Source organism: Erythrolamprus reginae, chromosome 10 (genome assembly GCF_031021105.1).
Source record: "Erythrolamprus reginae isolate rEryReg1 chromosome 10, rEryReg1.hap1, whole genome shotgun sequence".
In the NCBI taxonomy this organism is placed as follows: Eukaryota; Metazoa; Chordata; class Lepidosauria; order Squamata; family Dipsadidae; genus Erythrolamprus; species Erythrolamprus reginae.
This window is the reverse complement of record NC_091959.1, coordinates 12,322,437-12,339,758: the sequence shown is the minus strand read 5'-3', so window position 1 is coordinate 12,339,758 and position 17,322 is coordinate 12,322,437. Positions and strand designations below refer to the sequence as shown.

The window sequence follows — 17,322 nt, the reverse complement described above, 5'->3', positions numbered from 1 at the left end:
AATACAGGAAACAGTATAAGGGTATTCAATTCAATTCAATCTTTGTTTTTCCTTCCCTCCTTCCCTCCCCACTCTTAAGGTGCTAGTCCCTACTGGATAGGAGATGTGGATAGTTCTGCGGTCAAGAAGTCGACTTCTCGGTACAGGCAGAGCCTTTATAGCAACCGAAAGTCGTTCTCTCAACAGCTGGAGAACGCGGCAGGAAAGACAGCTGTCAAGGTAAGAGGAAAAAGGAAACCCACCAGACTATAGCGCTCCATCTGGGGAACCGTCAAGAAACGACAATGCAGATGGAATGTGGCTTTCAGGCCAAACATTTCCTTCCTCGTTCACGCCTCCGAAACGAGCATCTAATGCTTCCCTGAAACAAAGCAGCCTGTTTTCCAAAAGGCCTTGACCTCAGAAGAATGAGGTCACTTCCATGGGCCAAGGGGAGCATCGCCTGCAAAAAAAATTGCACCTGCAAGATAACTGAAGTTCTGGTCACCACACTTCAAAAGAGACATAGAAACTCTGGAGAAGGCGCAGAAAAGAGCAACCAAAATGATTAGGAGACTAGAAACCAAGACTTATGAAGAGAGATTGCTGGAACTGGGCATGGATAGCCTAGAGCAGTGATGGCGAACCTTTTCTTCCTCGGGTGCCAAAAGAGCATGGGCGCATGCTATTGCACATGTGCGAGTGCCCACACTCATAATTCAATGCCCGGGGAGGTGAAAACAGCTTCCCTCGCCACCCAGAGGCCCTCTGGAGGCTGGAAATGGCCTGTTTCCCAACTTCTGGTGGGCCCAGTAGGCTCATGTTTCACCCTCTCCAGGCTCCAGGCTTCCCTGGAACCAGGGAAGGGCAAAAATGTCCTCCCCCGTCCCCCTGGAGGCTCCCTGGAAGCCAAAAACGCCCTTCCAGAGCCTCAGTACAAGCCAAAAATCAGCTGGCCAGCACACACATGCATATTGGAGCTGAGCTAGGGCAACGGCTCGAGTGCTAGCAGATATGGCTCTGCGTGCCACCTGTGGCACCCGTGCAATAGGTTCACCATCACTGGCCTAGAGAAAAGAAGGGCCAGGGGGGACAGGATAGCAGTCTACAGGTACTTGAGGGGTTGCCACAGAGAGGAGGGGGTCACGCTGTTTTCCAGGGCACCAGAGGGCCAGACGAGGAACAACGGTTGGAAGCTGACCAAAGAGAGATTCAACCTAGAAATAAGGAAGAACTTCCTGACGGTCAGAGTGATCAACCAGTGGAACGGCCTGCCAGTGGAGATTGTGAACTCCCCAACTTTGGACATTTTGAAGAGGAAATTTCTTCAACACTCCGTGGCTTGCATTGGCTGCCGATCAGTTTCCAGTCACAATTCAAAGTATTGGTTATGACCTTTAAAGCCCTACATGGCAATGGACCAGATTACCTCCGGAACGGCCTGCTACCGCACGAATCCCAGCGACCGAAAAGGTCTCACAGAGTTGGCCTTCTCCGGGTCCCGTCGACTAAACAATGTCGTTTGGCGGGCCCCAGGGGAAGAGCCTTCTCTGTGGCGGCCCCGGCCCTCTGGAACCAACTCCCCCCAGAGATTAGAACTGCCCCCACCCTCCCTGTCTTTCGTAAACTACTCAAGACTCACTTATACCACCAGGCATGGGGGAGTTGAGATAGCTCTTCCCCCTAGGCCATTACAAGTTATGCATGGTATGTTTGTGTGTATGTTTGGTTTTATAATAGGGGTTTTTAGTTGTTTTTTATTATTATTGGATTGTACATGTTGTGTTTATTATTGTTGTTAGCCGCCCCGAGTCTACGGAGAGGGGCGGCATACAAATGCAATAAATTATTATTATTATTATTATTATTATTATTATTATTATTATTATTATTAAATTGGACTGTCACTTGGCTGGGGTGCTGTAGGATTGCCTGCTTAAGCAGGGGGTTGGACATGATGACCTGCAAGGTCCCTTTCAACTCAAATATATGAATGAATGAATAAATGAATGAATGAATGAATGAATGAATGAATGAATGAATGAATGAATAAAGCTGCGTGCACAGTATGCCAGTAGTGGCGGTAATGGCAATCCACCCCTAGTTAGCGTGCAGGGCCGACTCTCCTGCACATGTGCAGAAGCGTCTGGGGCAGGGAGGGCGGAGCCTCCTGTTCACTGCTGCTACTGGTTCATAGAACTGTACCGTACCAGTGATCTGAGCTCAAGTGGCCTTTAGAAATCCTTCTAAATTGGGTAGGTAGTTTTTTCCTGAATTTATTCAGGGAACGGGGAGATTTTTCCTACGGTTTTTCAAGGGCGCGACATCCCACTAACTGCCTTGGAGTCTGGTGGAGAGTGAGTGTTGTTCAGCGGAAGATAATTTGTTATGTGCTGTGTTTTTGGCATTGATATAATTAGGAAGTGGCCATTAATACACATCCCTGGGCGACTTCCTAATTAAATAAACGCAAGAACAGAACCCGCCAACCATGGAAGGTTTGACTCCAAAGGAAATTCTCCCTTCTCTGAAAAGATTCCTAAAAGCAAATTCTCTTGTCATCTCTTGAATGGTAAAAATAGGGGGCAAAGGACACGATTCAACTCTCTGCAAGGCACGAGCAAAGTCCATGGTGAGGCTATATAGCCTGATTGTAGATTAGCTATTTATTTAGTTATTTAGTTATTTATTCGATTTCTATGCCGCCCCTCTCCGAAGAGTCGGGGTGGCTTACAACATATAAAAACAGTAAATTACAATAGAATCAATCCAATTAAATTAAAATTACATAGCTATCTAAAATCCCTAATTATATTAAAAATCAATCACAACCCTTCGTACAGCAATCATACAATCATTCGTTGGCCGTGGGCTAACATCTAATCGGCCCAAGCCTGATGACATAAATGAGACTTAAGACTCTTGTGGAAGGTGAGGAGGGTGGCGGCACTGTGAGTCTCTGGGGGGAGCTGATTCCAGAGGCCCGGGGCCACCACAGAGAAGGCTCTTCCCCAAGGTCCCGCCAAGCGACATTGTCTGGTTGATGGGACCTGGAGAAGGCCGACTCTGTGGGACCTGACCGGTTGCTAAGACTCATACGGCAGAAGGCGGTCCCTCAAGTAATATGGCCCAATAATAATAATAATAATAATAATAATAATAATAATAATAATAATAATAATAATTTATTAGATTTGTATGCCTCCCCTCTCCGAAGACTTGGGGTGGCTCACAACAATAATCAAAGACAATATAACATTACAACAAATCTAATATTAAAAGAGAAAGGTATATAAAACCCCAACAATTAAAAACCATGCAACACATACATACCAAAGCATAAAACATAAAAAGCCTTGGGAAGGTGTCTCAGTTCCCCCATGCCTGGCGATAGAGGTGGGTCTTAAGTAACTTGCGAAAGACAAGGAGGGTGGGGACCGTTCTAATCTCCGGGGGGAGTTGATTCCAGAGGGCCGGGGCCGCCACAGAGAAGGCTCTTCCCCTGGGGCCCGCCAAACGACATTGTTTGGTTGACGGGACCCGGAGACGGCCATGTAGAGCTTTATAGGTCATAACCAACACTTGTTTTTATCATTGTTGTGAGCCGCCCCGAGTCTTCGGGGAGGGGCGGCATACAAATCTAATAAATTATTATTATTATTATTATTATTATTATTATTATTATTATTATTATTATTATTATTATTATTATTAAACTGAGTCCAGAAATCAATTGGCAGCCAATGCACATCCAGATTAGGACAATGCAGATCATGATGACTGTACAATCATCGCTGATGATGAAGAACCACCAAAGATATATTATCAACATCTAATTCATCATTCTATTGTAGGCTAAAATTGTGACAAGTTACATGAAAATATATTTTTTTAAAAAATTGCAGTAGCATATTATTAACCTTTCCTTGCTGTTTGTTTCAATTGTAGCCTCTTTCCAGATCATCTCGCTCACTAAGTTCTGCCCACCTCATGTCCACATCTTCGAGTTTACAGGCTTCTATGATCTCCAACATTGTTTTAATGAAAGGTCAAGGCAAGGTGAGCGATTTGCTTTGTTATATCTCTTTCCTTGGATAATACATATGAATACTGTGACAAAAAAAGGGGTTCTGACTAGTGATGGGTGAACTGAACCCGCACAATTTGGGTCCGTACCGAATTTTGTGGTGTTCGGTATGCCGAACACAAACCTGATTTTTTTTCAAACTTCGGGCAAAGTTTAGGGTTGTGTTTGGCATTCGGAGCTTTGACGTCACTGGCAGGTTGCTAAGGACGCCAAGGTGATCCAGGAAGTGATCACCTTAGCGTCCTTAGCAACCTGCCGGTGACGTCAAAGCTCCGCCCCTGGAATCTCTTCGTGGGAGGGATTCCCTGTTCGGGTTCGGCCGAATTTTACGTAAATTTTGTCCGAACTTGCTGAACCCAAACACAGTTGTGTTCGCCCATCACTAGTTCTGACTTAATCTTCCCCAAAAGCATGAAGCTAAAAATTTGGGTGCGTCTTATGCTCTGAATATAACATTTTTTCAAAGCTTTTTTTCCAGGGCTAACTAAATGCTAATGATCTTTCCGGCTCTTACCTTGCCGGCTTTTTCACTGTTACTCTCTAGTTTTTCCAGCCCTAAGTCTTTGCAGACTTTTTTTCATTGCCAGGAGAATGGGGCTGGTGCAAATCCCTGGGGGGAGCTGGTTCCATAGAACCAGAGCCACCACAGAGAAGGCCCTTCGTCTAGGCCCCGCAAGTTGATATTGCTTGGCTGACGGGACTTGGAGAAGGCCGACTCTGTGGGATCTAACCGGCCGCTGGGATCCGTGAGGCAGGAGACGGTCTTGTAAGTAATCTGGTCCTAAACCATGTAGGGCTTTATAGGTAATAACCAACACATTGAATTGCATCCGGAGACCAATCGGTAGCCATCTGTAGCTGTTTCAGAAGAAATTCCCAACGCCTTTCAGAGTTGAGGGCCAATAAAAACTTTTTTTTCCTCCTAGACCTTTTCACAAACAAAAGTGCTTTGATTACTTTGTTCAAGCAGTTAGCCAAAGGAGCAGGCGATTAATCAAGTGAAATGCTTCCTCTGTTCATTTTCCTTAGGGACTGGGCTTTAGCATTGTGGGTGGTCAGGACAGCATTTATGGCCCCATTGGCATCTATGTGAAGACAATTTTCCCTGGAGGAGCAGCTGCTGCCGATGGAAGGTTACAGGAAGGTAGGATAACATTGTCCCCAAACTATACAGTTGCGTTTACAGAAGGGAAGTCTTAAGGGGACAAGACCATCTCCCAGTCCTGTAAATATATCTGTCTTGAAAAAAAAAAAAGTACATTGTTCCCTCGATTTTCGCGGGTTCGAACTTTGCGAAAAGCCTATACCACGGTTTTTCAAAAATATTAATTAAAAAATACTTTGCAGTTTTTCCCCCTATACCACGGTTTTTCCTGCCCGATGACGTCATATATCATCGCCAAACTTTCGTCCACCTTTAATAAATATTTTTTTTAATAAACTTTAACAAATAAACATGGTGAGTAATAATCTAAATGGTTGCTAAGGGAATGGGAAATTGCAATTTAGGAGTTTAAAGTGTTAAGGGAAGGCTTGTGACACTGTTCATAGCCAAAAATAGTGTATTTACTTCCGCATCTCTACTTTGCAGAAATCCGACTTTCGCAGGGGGTCTCGGAAGGCATCCCCCGCGGAAATCGAGGGAACACTGTAATGGGATTAGTGGCTTTGATTTTATGTGCAGCTATCTAATTGGGGGAGGGAGAATGAGTGAGTGTGGAATGGTGGGTGAACCTTGGTTGGCGGAAAGTTGATGAAATGATGGTGCCAAAAACTAGCGAATAAGATTGTTTATTTTGACATAAACAGGAGACGAAATCCTAGAATTGAACGGAGAGTCGATGCATGGACTCACACACCACGAAGCTTTGCAGAAATTTAAGGTTATGGCTCTATTTATTTCTTTATTTTGTCCAATACACAATTAGGGTTTTAGTGGGTACATATCTATATGCACATAGTAAAATACATGATGAAGGTTATAGAGGAGATACTCATAGTAAAATATATCTAAGAAATAATAGAAAAGAAGGTATAGTAATAGAACATATCAATGAAAGAATAGAAGAAGAGGTATAGGAATAGAAGAAAGGTATAGGAGATATAGGAGAGCAATAGGACAGGGGACGGAAGGCACTCTAGTGCACTTGTACTCGCCCCTTACTGACCTCTTAGGAATCTGGATAGGTCAGCCGTAGATAATCTAAGGGCAAAGTGTTGGGGGTTTGGGGATGACACTATGGAGTCCGGTAATGAGTTCCACGCTTCGACAACTCGGTTACTGAAGTCATATTTTTTACAGTCAAGTTTGGAGCGGTTAATATTAAGTTTAAATCTGTTGTGTGCTCTTGTGTTGTTGCGGTTGAAGCTGAAGTAGTCGCCGACAGGCAGGACGTTGCAGCATATGATCTTGTGGGCAATACTTAGATCTTGTTTATGTTTATGTTTATGCAATGTTTTCCTATAAGAATTCTCCTCCTCTTCTGCTTTTCATCCTTTCTGTTGTTCTTCTCCTTCCCCTGCTCCCTTTCTCTTTCATGTATTCTTCCTCCTCCTCCTTCTGTTCTCCTTCCCCTGTGTCTTCTTCCCCTTCTCTTTCATGTATTCCTCTCCCTTCCCCATGTTCTCCTCCTCCTCCTCCTCCTCCTTCTCACAACCCTTCCTTCTTTCCAGCAGGCCAAAAAGGGCCTCCTCACACTCACCGTTCGGACAAGCTTCAGCGCCCCATCTTCGGCCACCAGCTACCTGTCGTCTCACCTTTGCCGTTCTTTGAGTACCAGCATGTGCATCACCAAGGAGAACAGCTCCTTTGGGTCAGAAAGCACCCCGGCTTTCCCTCTGAATACCACGAACCCCAATGACAGGGTCATAGTGGAAGTTTCCTTAAATAAAGGTGAGCAGTAAATGTAGCCACTCCCCACCCCCCATCATCCCCATTGCAAAAAACAAAACAAAAACCCATGTTTTGGGGGAAAAGGAAAAGCACTTGGGGAAAAGGAATCCTCAATCTGAGTATTGTATTGGCAGTTTTGTGTTAGCAAAAACTTCAGAAGAGAAGGATTTAGGGGTAGTGATTTCTGACAGTCTCAAATTATTATTATTATTATTATTATTATTATTATTATTATTATTATTATTATTATTATTATTATTATTATGTCAGTACAACACAGCAAACGAGATCACTATGCTGGATTTCATATTTCATCACCAGTCGGGCGCTTCCCAAGCACCTAGGACTGCATGATGTAGTGGCGAATTATGTTTGCCGATCCCAGTAAAGCGGCCTTTTGCAATTGACAAATGGAGATTTTGTCAATTCCAATGGTTTTCAAATGTCCGCTGAGATCCTTTGGCCCTGCGCCCAGCGTGCCAAGTACCACTGGGACCACTTTCACGGGCTTATGCCAGAGTCGTTGCATCTCGATTTTTAGATTTTCGTATTTCACTAATTTCTCTAGCTGCTTTTCCTCAATTCTGCTGTCCCCTGGGATTGCGATGTCGATGATCCATACTTTCTTTTTCTCCACGATCACAATGTCTGGTGTGTTATGCTTCAGAATTCGGTCAGTCTGAAGTCGGAAGTCCCACAATTATTATTATTATTATTATTATTATTATTATTATTATTATTATTTATTTATTTATTTATTTATTTATTTACAGTATGTATTTATTTATTTATTTATTTATTTATTTATTTATTTATTTATTATATTTGTATGCCGCCCCTCTGCAGTCAGGCGGTAAGAAAAGCGAGTAGAATGCCTGGCTGCATAGCTAAAGGTATAACAAGCAGGAAGAGGGAGATTGTGATCCCGCTGTATAGAGCGCTGGTGAGACCCCATTTGGAATACTGTGTTCGATTCTGGAGACCTCACCTACAAAAGGAGAGTGATCAAATTGAATGGGTCCAAAGACAGGCTACAAAAATGGTGGACGGTCTTAAGCATAAAACCTATCCAGAAAGACTTCATGAACTCAATCTGTATAGTCTGGAGGACAGAAGGGAAAGTGGGGACATGATTGAAACATTTAAATATGTTAAAGGGATAAATAAGGTTCAGGAGGGAAGTGTTTTTAATAGGAAAGTGAACACAAGAACAAGCGGGCACCATCTGAGGTTAGTTGGGGGAAAGATCAGAAGCAATGTGAGAAAATATGATTTGACTGAAAGAGAAGTAGATGCTTGGAACAAACTTCCAGCAGACGTGGTTGGTAAATCCACAGTAACTGAATTTAAACATGCCTGGGATAAACATATATCCATCCTAAGATAAAATATAGGAAATAGTATAAGGGCAGACTGGATGGACCATGAGGTCTTTTTCTGCCGTCAATCTTCCATGTTTCTATATTTCAAGTGTTTCCAGAATAGACGCGGCTCAAATATATTGGCATTCTGAATCTCCCCCCGCATCCCCGCTTCTTTTTATGGTGATGCTGTGCCAAAAATCCCTTCTGGTTTGGCAGGAGTTGAGACAGAGCAATCATTCTACTCTAATGACTGGGTTCGTAAAAAATAATAATAAACTTGTTTGGCTAGCAAAACACATCTATTCTGCTACTCAGGCTTGCAGACCGGTTTTAATGTCTTAATATGTGTGTGCTATTCTGGCATGTGAAACCGCGATTAAAACAAACTGCAGCTTAGCACAATATGTGGGCCAAGCCGTCAGATATGCATGCAGGAATCCTGAATATCCATCCTAAGATAGAATACAGGAAGTAGTATAAGGGCAGACTAGATGGACCATGAGGTCTTTTTCTGCCGTCAATCTTCTATGTTTCTATGAACGGTTGCGGATAGAAGCGAGCGTAATGCTCAATAATAATAAATACTTTATTGTCCTTGTGTATATATACATAGTATTTATTTATTTATTTATTTAATTAGATTTGTATGCCGCCCCTCTCCGTAGACTCGGGGGGGCTCACAACAGCAATAGAGCAATTCATAACAAATCTAATAATTTAAAAACATTTAAAAACCCCATTATTAAGCAGATATACCATACATAAATTGTATAGGCCCGGGGGAGATATCTCAATTCCCCCATGCCTGGAGGCAAAGTTGGGTTTTAAGGAGTTTATGGAAGGCAAGGAGGGTGAGGGCAGTTCTAATCTCCAGGGGGGAGCTGGTTCCAGAGAGTCGGTGCCGCCACAGAGAAGGCTCTTCCCCTGGGACCCACCAAACGACATTGTTTAGTCGACAGGACCAGGAGAAGGCCAACTCTGTGGGACCTAATCGGTCGTTGGGATTCATGTAGCAGAAGGCATGCAACGAAATTCATATGATGCCAAAGACCAATCTCAACATACATCACAACCCGCCAAATTACCCACCTGAACTATCCAACACCCACACAACAGTCCAAGTAGCATTGTCCAGCAATTCACTGATGGTGACCCTCTAGTACAGTGATGGCTGTAATTCAATGCCTGGGGAGGGCAAAAACAGCTCCCTCCTGGAGGCCTTCTGGAGGCCAGAAATGGCCTGTTTCCCAACTTCTGGTGGGCCCAATAGGCTCATGTTTTGCCCTCCCCAGGCTCCACGGGTAAAAACCCCCTCCCCATTCCCCCGGAGGGTCTCTGGAAGCCAAAAATGCCCTCCCAGTGCCCCTGTACAAGCCAAAAATCAGCTGGCCAGCACACACATTCATGTTGGAGCCGAGCTAGGACAACAGCTCATGTGCCAGAGGTTCGCCATCACTGCCCTAGTTAAGTGCAATTATAGCTCTGGGATAAAAACGGTTCAGAAAACGTGTGGTTCGAGTTTTAATTGTTGTGTATCTTCTGCCAGAAGGCAGCAGTCCAAAAAGATTCTAAGCAGGATGAGAAGAGCATCTGAGAATGTTGTGCACCTTTCTAAAAGAGCGAGGTGTGAAGCTGCCGTCCAGGGCTGGTAGCTGGAGCCCACTGATATTCTAGGCCAGGGGTAGGCAAAGTTGGCTCTTCTATGACTTGTGGACTTCAACTCCCAGAATTCCTGAGCCAATCATGCTAGCCCAGGACTTCTGGGAGTTGAAGTCCACACGACATAGAAGAGCCAACTTTGCCTACCCCTGTTCTAGGCAGTTCTAATGATTCTCTGTAAAGCTTTACTGTACTGACGCAGGGTGAGCGTATAGGGAAATGAGACATTTCTTAATTATTTGGGTAGCTCACTTCCTCTTTGTCTTTCCATTATCTTTCTAATGTGTTTTCCGCAGAGGCTGGAGTGGGCTTAGGCATCGGCTTGTGCAGCATCCCTTATTCCCGGTACATTTCGGGGATATTCATCCACACTCTTTCTCCTGGCTCTGTGGCTCACATGGATGGGAGGCTCAGGTATGTTGCGACCAGGTCATTTTCAAAGTATTCTGACGATCAGGTCCCACTTTTCCCAAAAAGTGAGAAGTCACAGTGCCTGGTTTGATTGGTTACTCAAAAGCCAGTCCAACTTTTCACCTGAACAAAGGGCCATACCTTAAAACCGTTATTGGCAAATTCGGTTCATGCATATGGATTGCAAAATCTATCTTTCTTTTTTTCTTCCTTCCTTCCTCCCTTCCCTTCCCCTTCCTTCCTTTCCTCCCTCCTTTCCTTTCCCTTCCTTTCCTTTGTCCTTTCCTCCCCCTATCCTTTCCTCTCCTTTCTCTTCCCTTCTTTCCTTTCCTTTTTCCTTTCCTCCCCCTATCCTTTCCTCTCCTTTTCCTTCCCTTCCTTTCCTTTCCTCCCCCTATCCTTTCCTCTCCTCTCCTTTCCCTTCCCTTCTTTCCTTTCCTCCCCCTATCCTTTCCTCTCCTTTTTCTTCCCTTCTTTCCTTTCCTTTTTCCTCTCCTTTCCTCTCCTTTTTCTTCCCTTCTTTCCTTTCCCTTCCTTTCCTTTTTCCTTTCCTCCCCCTATCCTTTCCTCTCCTTTTTCTTCCCTTCTTTCCTTTCCTTTCCTTTCCCTTCCCTTCCCTTCCTTTCCTTTCCTTTTTCCTTTCCTCCCCCTATCCTTTCTTCTTCTTTCTCTTCCCTTCTTTCCTTTCCTTTTTCCTTTCCTCCCCCTATCCTTTCCTCTCCTTTTTCTTTCTTTCCTTTCCCTTCCCTTCCTTTCCTTTCCTTTTTCCTTTCCTCTCCTCCCCTATCCTTCCCTCTCCTTTCTCTTCCCTTCTTTCCTTTCCTTCCCTTTCCTTCCTTCCCTCCCCCTATCCTTTCTTCTTCTTTCTCTTCCCTTCTTTCCTTTCCTTTTTCCTTTCCTCCCCCTATCCTTTCCTCTCCTTTTTCTTTCTTTCCTTTCCTTTCCTTTCCCTTCCCTTCCTTTCCTTTCCTTTTTCCTTTCCTCTCCTCCCCTATCCTTCCCTCTCCTTTCTCTTCCCTTCTTTCCTTTCCTTCCCTTTCCTTCCTTCCCTCCCTCCCTCCTTTCCTTTCTTTTCCTGTTTCCTTTCCTCCCTCCTTTCCTTTTTTTCCATGATTAACCTTGAAATACCTCGATATTGAATTTCCCCTGCAATGTGAAAGACCAGGCTGCGACAAAGAAAGAAACTGTACGCACAACATAAATGCTAAATTCTGTTTCTTGCAAAGCAGAGCACCCAGGGAAAGTTTAGATAAGTAGTTAAGTAAGATGAAACCGAAGAACAGGAGCCTGCATATTCTTTCTCCATGCTCTGAGTCAATCTTGGTCTAACCCTTTCTGTTCAGCCGAGCCTCCATTTATGTTGCATGTCAGTGAAACAGGGCAAGATTAGAGCTACTATAAGTTATAGTCCATGATTTGTCTTCTAAAATTTGCTACCTCCTGAAAGAGAGAGACGACTACCCACTGACCTTCTTTACACAACCCACAACCCACTTGAATGTACTGGGAGGTAGAGTAGTATGTCTACTACTAATAGGAGTCCCAGATTGTTGGTGGCAATATGCTGACCTTATAAACTGCCCAGAAAGTGCTGTAAAGCAACATATAAATCTAAGTGCTATTGCTATAACATAGTGACCCAGCCAACTAATCCTGAAGGAGTTAATTTTTAGCTTCACATAAAATAAATGCGAGAGATGATTCCCAAATAAATAAGACATCCAGTAGTCGTTCCCAAAGTAATTGACATGGTTGTACCCAAACTACACAAAAGAGAAAGGTCCCCTTTATATCAAAAGGGAATGTGAGATAAAGAACTTTAAACTTATTCTCTTAATTTGCCTATACAGTGATCCCTCGGTTAGCGGGGGTTACGTTCCAAGACCTCCCGCGCTAACCGATTTCCGCGTTATACTGGATGCGGAAGTAAAAACACCATCTGCGCATGCGCGCCCTTTGTTCCATGGCCGCACATGCGCAGAAGGTGGAGCGACGCAAGTTCGGAGGCTGGCAATGCAATGGTGATTTTTCCGGGCTCCTCGCCGCTACCCACAGGGCAGCGCTGGCGGCAATGGCAATGGCAACCCTCCCTCCTTCCCTCCTTCCCTTCTCTCCCTCCCTCCTTCCCTCCTTCCTTCCTCTCACCGGCTTTCTTGGGGCAGCGCTGGCGGCAATGGCAATGGCATGTCCAAAATGTCAATTTTCTCTTTAATTGTGAGTATCCTCCTGGTCTTTTTAGCGTCGCCACCTCCACTCCGTGTGCAACGTTTAGGAGGCATCTTCCAACAAGTCTGAACAAGTTCCAACAGTTGCAAAGCTTTTTTTTGCGTTTGCAACGATTGGTCGAGATTTTGGCCAATCAGCAATCAGTATGACGTCATCGGGCGGGAAAAACCGTGGTGTAGGAAAAAAAACGCGGACTTATTTTTTAATTAATATTTTTTGAAAAACCGCGTTGCAGCGTTTCGCGTTAATCGAGAACGCGCAAATCGAGGGATCACTGTGTATGGATTGCTCGTTTGAAAGTAGAGGAAAAGCTAGAATTCTTTGGGCTTCAACCTTCCCTCTATGAAATCATACAGTATCCAATAGAAAAGACACGGGTAAATGTTGTGGTTAGCTCTGGCCCAGCTCCTGCCCCAAGGAATGTGCAGGTGGATGTGGGGGAAACATCCACATGCCGCAGGTCTGTTTTGCTCCCGGTGGAATCTGCCGACGAAGCCTCCTCTGACCAAGGAAGCGTGAGTGACAGGGAAGAAGGGAGTTTGGCAGACAGCCCAGGAGGAGATCAATCATCTGTATCATCCTTGGATTCTGAACAAGAATTAATGACACATCCACGCATGCGTAGAGTGATGCATAGGAGACAACAACTAAAGGATTATTACAAGAGAAAATGAGGCCACATGTGGTTGGGTGGGGCTGCTGTAATTAGTGCTACAGATAAAAGTGCAGCCTGGTGTTTTAGCCTCATGGCAGATGATCTGATTCACTGTTTCGTCAAGATCGTGGTTTGTGTGCTGTTCAAGATTGTGTGTGGACTCTCTGGACTTTAGAATTGGACTCAATTTCCCAGTTATTGGGTGAGCAATTGGATTGCATTTAACCTGTGCCTTGTGTGTACCAGATAATCCCTTTGACATTTAAAAAGGGAGCTGTTTCTGTTTTTCTGTTTATAAAAATGTTTGGATTTTCCTTTTATCGTGTGGTGTGTGTCTTCCTGGACTAATTACCCTGTAATTACGGGCGGTTGAAACACGCCGGCAGAACAGGTAAAATTTCAAGTTTAGAAATATATACGATGTTGACCATGCTAGGGTTAACGCTTATTTTTCTGCCTTTAATCTTCTCGAAGAGGTGGAGATGAAATAGTGGAAATCAACGAAACATCCATCCAAACAATGACCCTTAGTGAAGTTCACACTGTCCTAAGCCACTGCAATCCTGGCATTGTGCAAATTATCATTAGCAGGCATCCTGATCCACAGGTAAGAATGGAAGTGGAAGAAATTTATATATTTTAATGATTCCTAAGCACTGGGACAATTGTCAAAATAATGTTATCCTCAAAGCCCCCCCAAAACCCTCCTACTCAAATAGGAAGATGAATTTATTTATTTGTTTGTTTGTTTATCTACTTACTTACTTACTTACTTACTTACTTACTTACTTACTTACTTACTTACTTACTTACTTACTTACTTACTTATTAGATTTGTATGCCACCCCTCTCCGTAGACTCGGGGCGGCTCACAGCAATAATAAAGACAATGTAAAACAAATCTAATAATTTAAAAAACATTAAAAACCTCATTATTAAAAGCAAACATACACACAAATATACCATGTATAAACTGTATAGGCTCGGGGGAGATGTCTCAATTCCCCCATGCCTGATGGCAGAGATGGGTTTTAAGAAGCTTACGAAAGGCAAGGAGGGTGGGGGCAGTTCTAATCTCCGGGGGGAGCTGGTTCCAGAGGGTAGGGGCCGTCACAGAGAAGGCTCTTCCACTGGGTCCCGCCAAACGACATAGTTTAGTCTACAGGACCTGGAGAAAGCCAACTCTGTGGGACCTAACCGGTCGCTGGGATTCATGCGGCAGAGGGTGGTCCTGGAGACTTGTTGGCAAAATTGTTCTATTGTGGAAAACGCAAGTTAGGTCTGAGTTTCATCAGGCTCCTGATGAGGCCCATCTCCTTGAAAAGGTGTCTACCACCATATTTAGAACTTCTTGGCCATTCTCTTTCTTTCATTGTTTTGTCCCTTAACATCGACCAGGTAGCTTAATTCTTATTACTTACAATTAACATTACGTAGCACTTTCAGCTTTGATGCTTTGCAGTGCATCAGACATGCATATACCAGTAGCAATTCTGTGAAACTCCTTAAAGGAGCTGCATCTCTTTTCTGGAGAAAAGATGCAGTGGTTTTAAGAAACTATATTTAAGAAGCGCTGATACTGTCTTCTCTGTTTTGCTGTTTTCGGATCCAAAGTTCTGCAAACCTGTATATAAAATTTTCCTGGAGGAATCACAGATGGTCAATTTGCATTAGGTCGAATGAAAAGTCGAAAAGTTGACTTATTAGACCACATTTGGAATACTGTGTTCAGTTCTGGAGACCTCACCTACAAAAAGATATTGACAAAATTGAACAGGTCCAAAGACGGGCTACAAGAATGGTGGAAGGTCTTAAGCAAAAAACGTATCGGGAAAGACTTCATGAACTCAATCTGTAGAGTCTGGAGGACGGAAGGAAAAGGGGGGACAGGATTGAAACATTTAAATATATTAAAGGGTTAAATAAGGTCCAGGAGGGAAGTGTTTTTAATAGGAAAGTGAACACAAGAACAAGGGGAAACAATCTGAAGTTAGTTGGGGAAAAGATCAAAAGCAACGTGAGAAAATATTATTTTACTGAAAGAGTAGTAGATCCTTGGAACAAACTTCCAGCAGACGTGGTAGATAAATGCACAGTAACTGAATTTAAACATGCCTGGGATAAACATAGATCCATCCTAAGATAAAATACAGAAAATAGTATAAGGGCAGACTAGATGGACCATGAGGTCTTTTTCTGCCGTCAGTCTTCTATGTTTCTATGTTTCTTGCTCATCACTATTTCTTTAATCCCCATCAAAATGTATAAATATACTACCGTGGTCTAATTTGATCTTGTTTTTACCTTAAACTAAACTATAAGGATTCCTGTGTTCTGTGAATCCAAACAAGAAATTGACTTTCTGTCTTTAAATTATCTGCAGTAGTCATTTTTATGAATATCTGCAAATACTTTTTTAAAAAAAACATGCCTGGGATAAACATATATCTATTGTAAGATAAAATACAGGAAATAGTATAAGGGCAGACTAGATGGACCATGAGGTCTTTTTCTGCCGTCAGTCTGCTATGTTTGTTTCTATTAACAAGTCTTGGCATAAATCTTAGAGGAAACCTTGGGCAAAAGGGGCTGAATTTCAGAATTTAATAGTGAAACCCACCCACAGTTCCAGGAGAGACTTCAAAGTGTGATTATAAAGTATTGCAAAAATGGAAATAAAAGCAGAGTTTTGCCCAACTTTAAACTTTTCACCTTGGTTTGGTGGCCAATTGCAGGTTTCTGAACAGCAGCTAAAGGATGCAGTATTCAATGCCATGGAAAGCCACAAGCTGGAAAGAGATAAATTCCACTGGAATGCAGAAGGTGAGGAATTCCTATCAATTTATTGTAGATATGATGAATTTGCCATCTTTTTAAAAGTAGCCAACTAGGCCAAATTGGCTTAGGGACCTTTGTGGTCCATCAAGCTGTTACCAGAATTGGTACCCAGATGCCACATAGAGAGAACTAGATCTTCTGGGACAAAATAACAAACAATGGTGAGCTGCAGTTTTAAAAATACAGTCCTACAGTTTGTTGTGGTTAGTTCTGGCCCAGCTCCTGCCCCAAGGACTGTGGATGTGGGGGAGACATCCACATGCGGCAGGCCTGTTTTGCCCCCGGTGGAATCTGCTGATGAAGGCTCCTCTGACCAAGAAGACATGAGTGACACGGAGGAGGAGAGTGTGGCAGATAGCTCAGAAGGAGATCAATTGTCTAGCTCTTCCTTGGATTCAGAACAAGAGTTAATGATACAGCCACGCATGCGGAGAGCGATGCATAGGCAGCAACAACTGAGAGATTATTATCAAAGAAAATGAGGCCACCTGTGGTTGGGTGGGGCTGTGGTCATTAGTGAGGCTGCTATAAAGAGCAGCGTGTGGGTTTGACCATTGTGGAGGATTATCTGATCGTTGTGTTTCGTGCCTGCCTTGCTGACTTCGACCTTGGTGTGTTGCTTTTTCCCCGCTTTGAAACTAAAGCAGAGCAAAGTGTGTTTCACTTTGTGAAAGAAGAAGGACTGTGAATTGCCTCACAGCTGCAAGCTAAGTATCTCAGAACTGATAAGGGACTTGTACCAATTACCAGTTTGTTTGGAGACGTGTGCTCTTTGCTATACCAAAAGAGGGCTTAGTTTAAGTGATTTTTCGTTATAAAGAACATTGTTTTCAATTTTCAAACGTGTGTGTGTGTCTGAAATTTGTACCTGTGACTTTTCGGGAGGATTCTACCAGAGAACCCGACAGAACACAGTTCCCTCAATCTGGACCCAAACAGATTTAAGGGGATTTCTCTTTGTCCCCATAAGATGTATTTTATTTTATTATTTTATTTTATTTTATTTTATTTTATTTTATTTTATTTTATTTTATTTTATTTTATTTTATGTTATTTTATGTTATTTTATTTTATTTTATTTTATTTTATTTTATTTTATTATTTTATTTTATTTTATTTATTAAATTTAATTTGACTTCTATGCCGTCCAATTTTGAAGGACTCGGGGCAACTTACAACGGTATAAAATTACAAATAACAACAACAAGAA

At 43.1% G+C, this 17,322-nt stretch overlaps 1 protein-coding gene across 1 annotated transcript in view; it reads left to right on the top strand.

Annotated features, from left to right (window-relative positions):
* Window positions 1–105: 105 nt before the first annotated feature.
* Window positions 106–17,322, top strand: part of IL16 (interleukin 16) — a 33,656-nt gene continuing 16,439 nt past the window's right edge. The window contains exons 1-8 of the mRNA XM_070763509.1: window positions 106–219; window positions 3,928–4,038; window positions 5,096–5,210; window positions 5,876–5,949; window positions 6,743–6,959; window positions 10,279–10,396; window positions 13,749–13,881; window positions 16,010–16,097. Of these exons, the coding sequence (XP_070619610.1) occupies window positions 3,970–4,038; window positions 5,096–5,210; window positions 5,876–5,949; window positions 6,743–6,959; window positions 10,279–10,396; window positions 13,749–13,881; window positions 16,010–16,097 (814 nt within the window). The 5' untranslated portion in view covers window positions 106–219; window positions 3,928–3,969. The remainder of the gene's footprint in view (window positions 220–3,927; window positions 4,039–5,095; window positions 5,211–5,875; window positions 5,950–6,742; window positions 6,960–10,278; window positions 10,397–13,748; window positions 13,882–16,009; window positions 16,098–17,322) is intronic.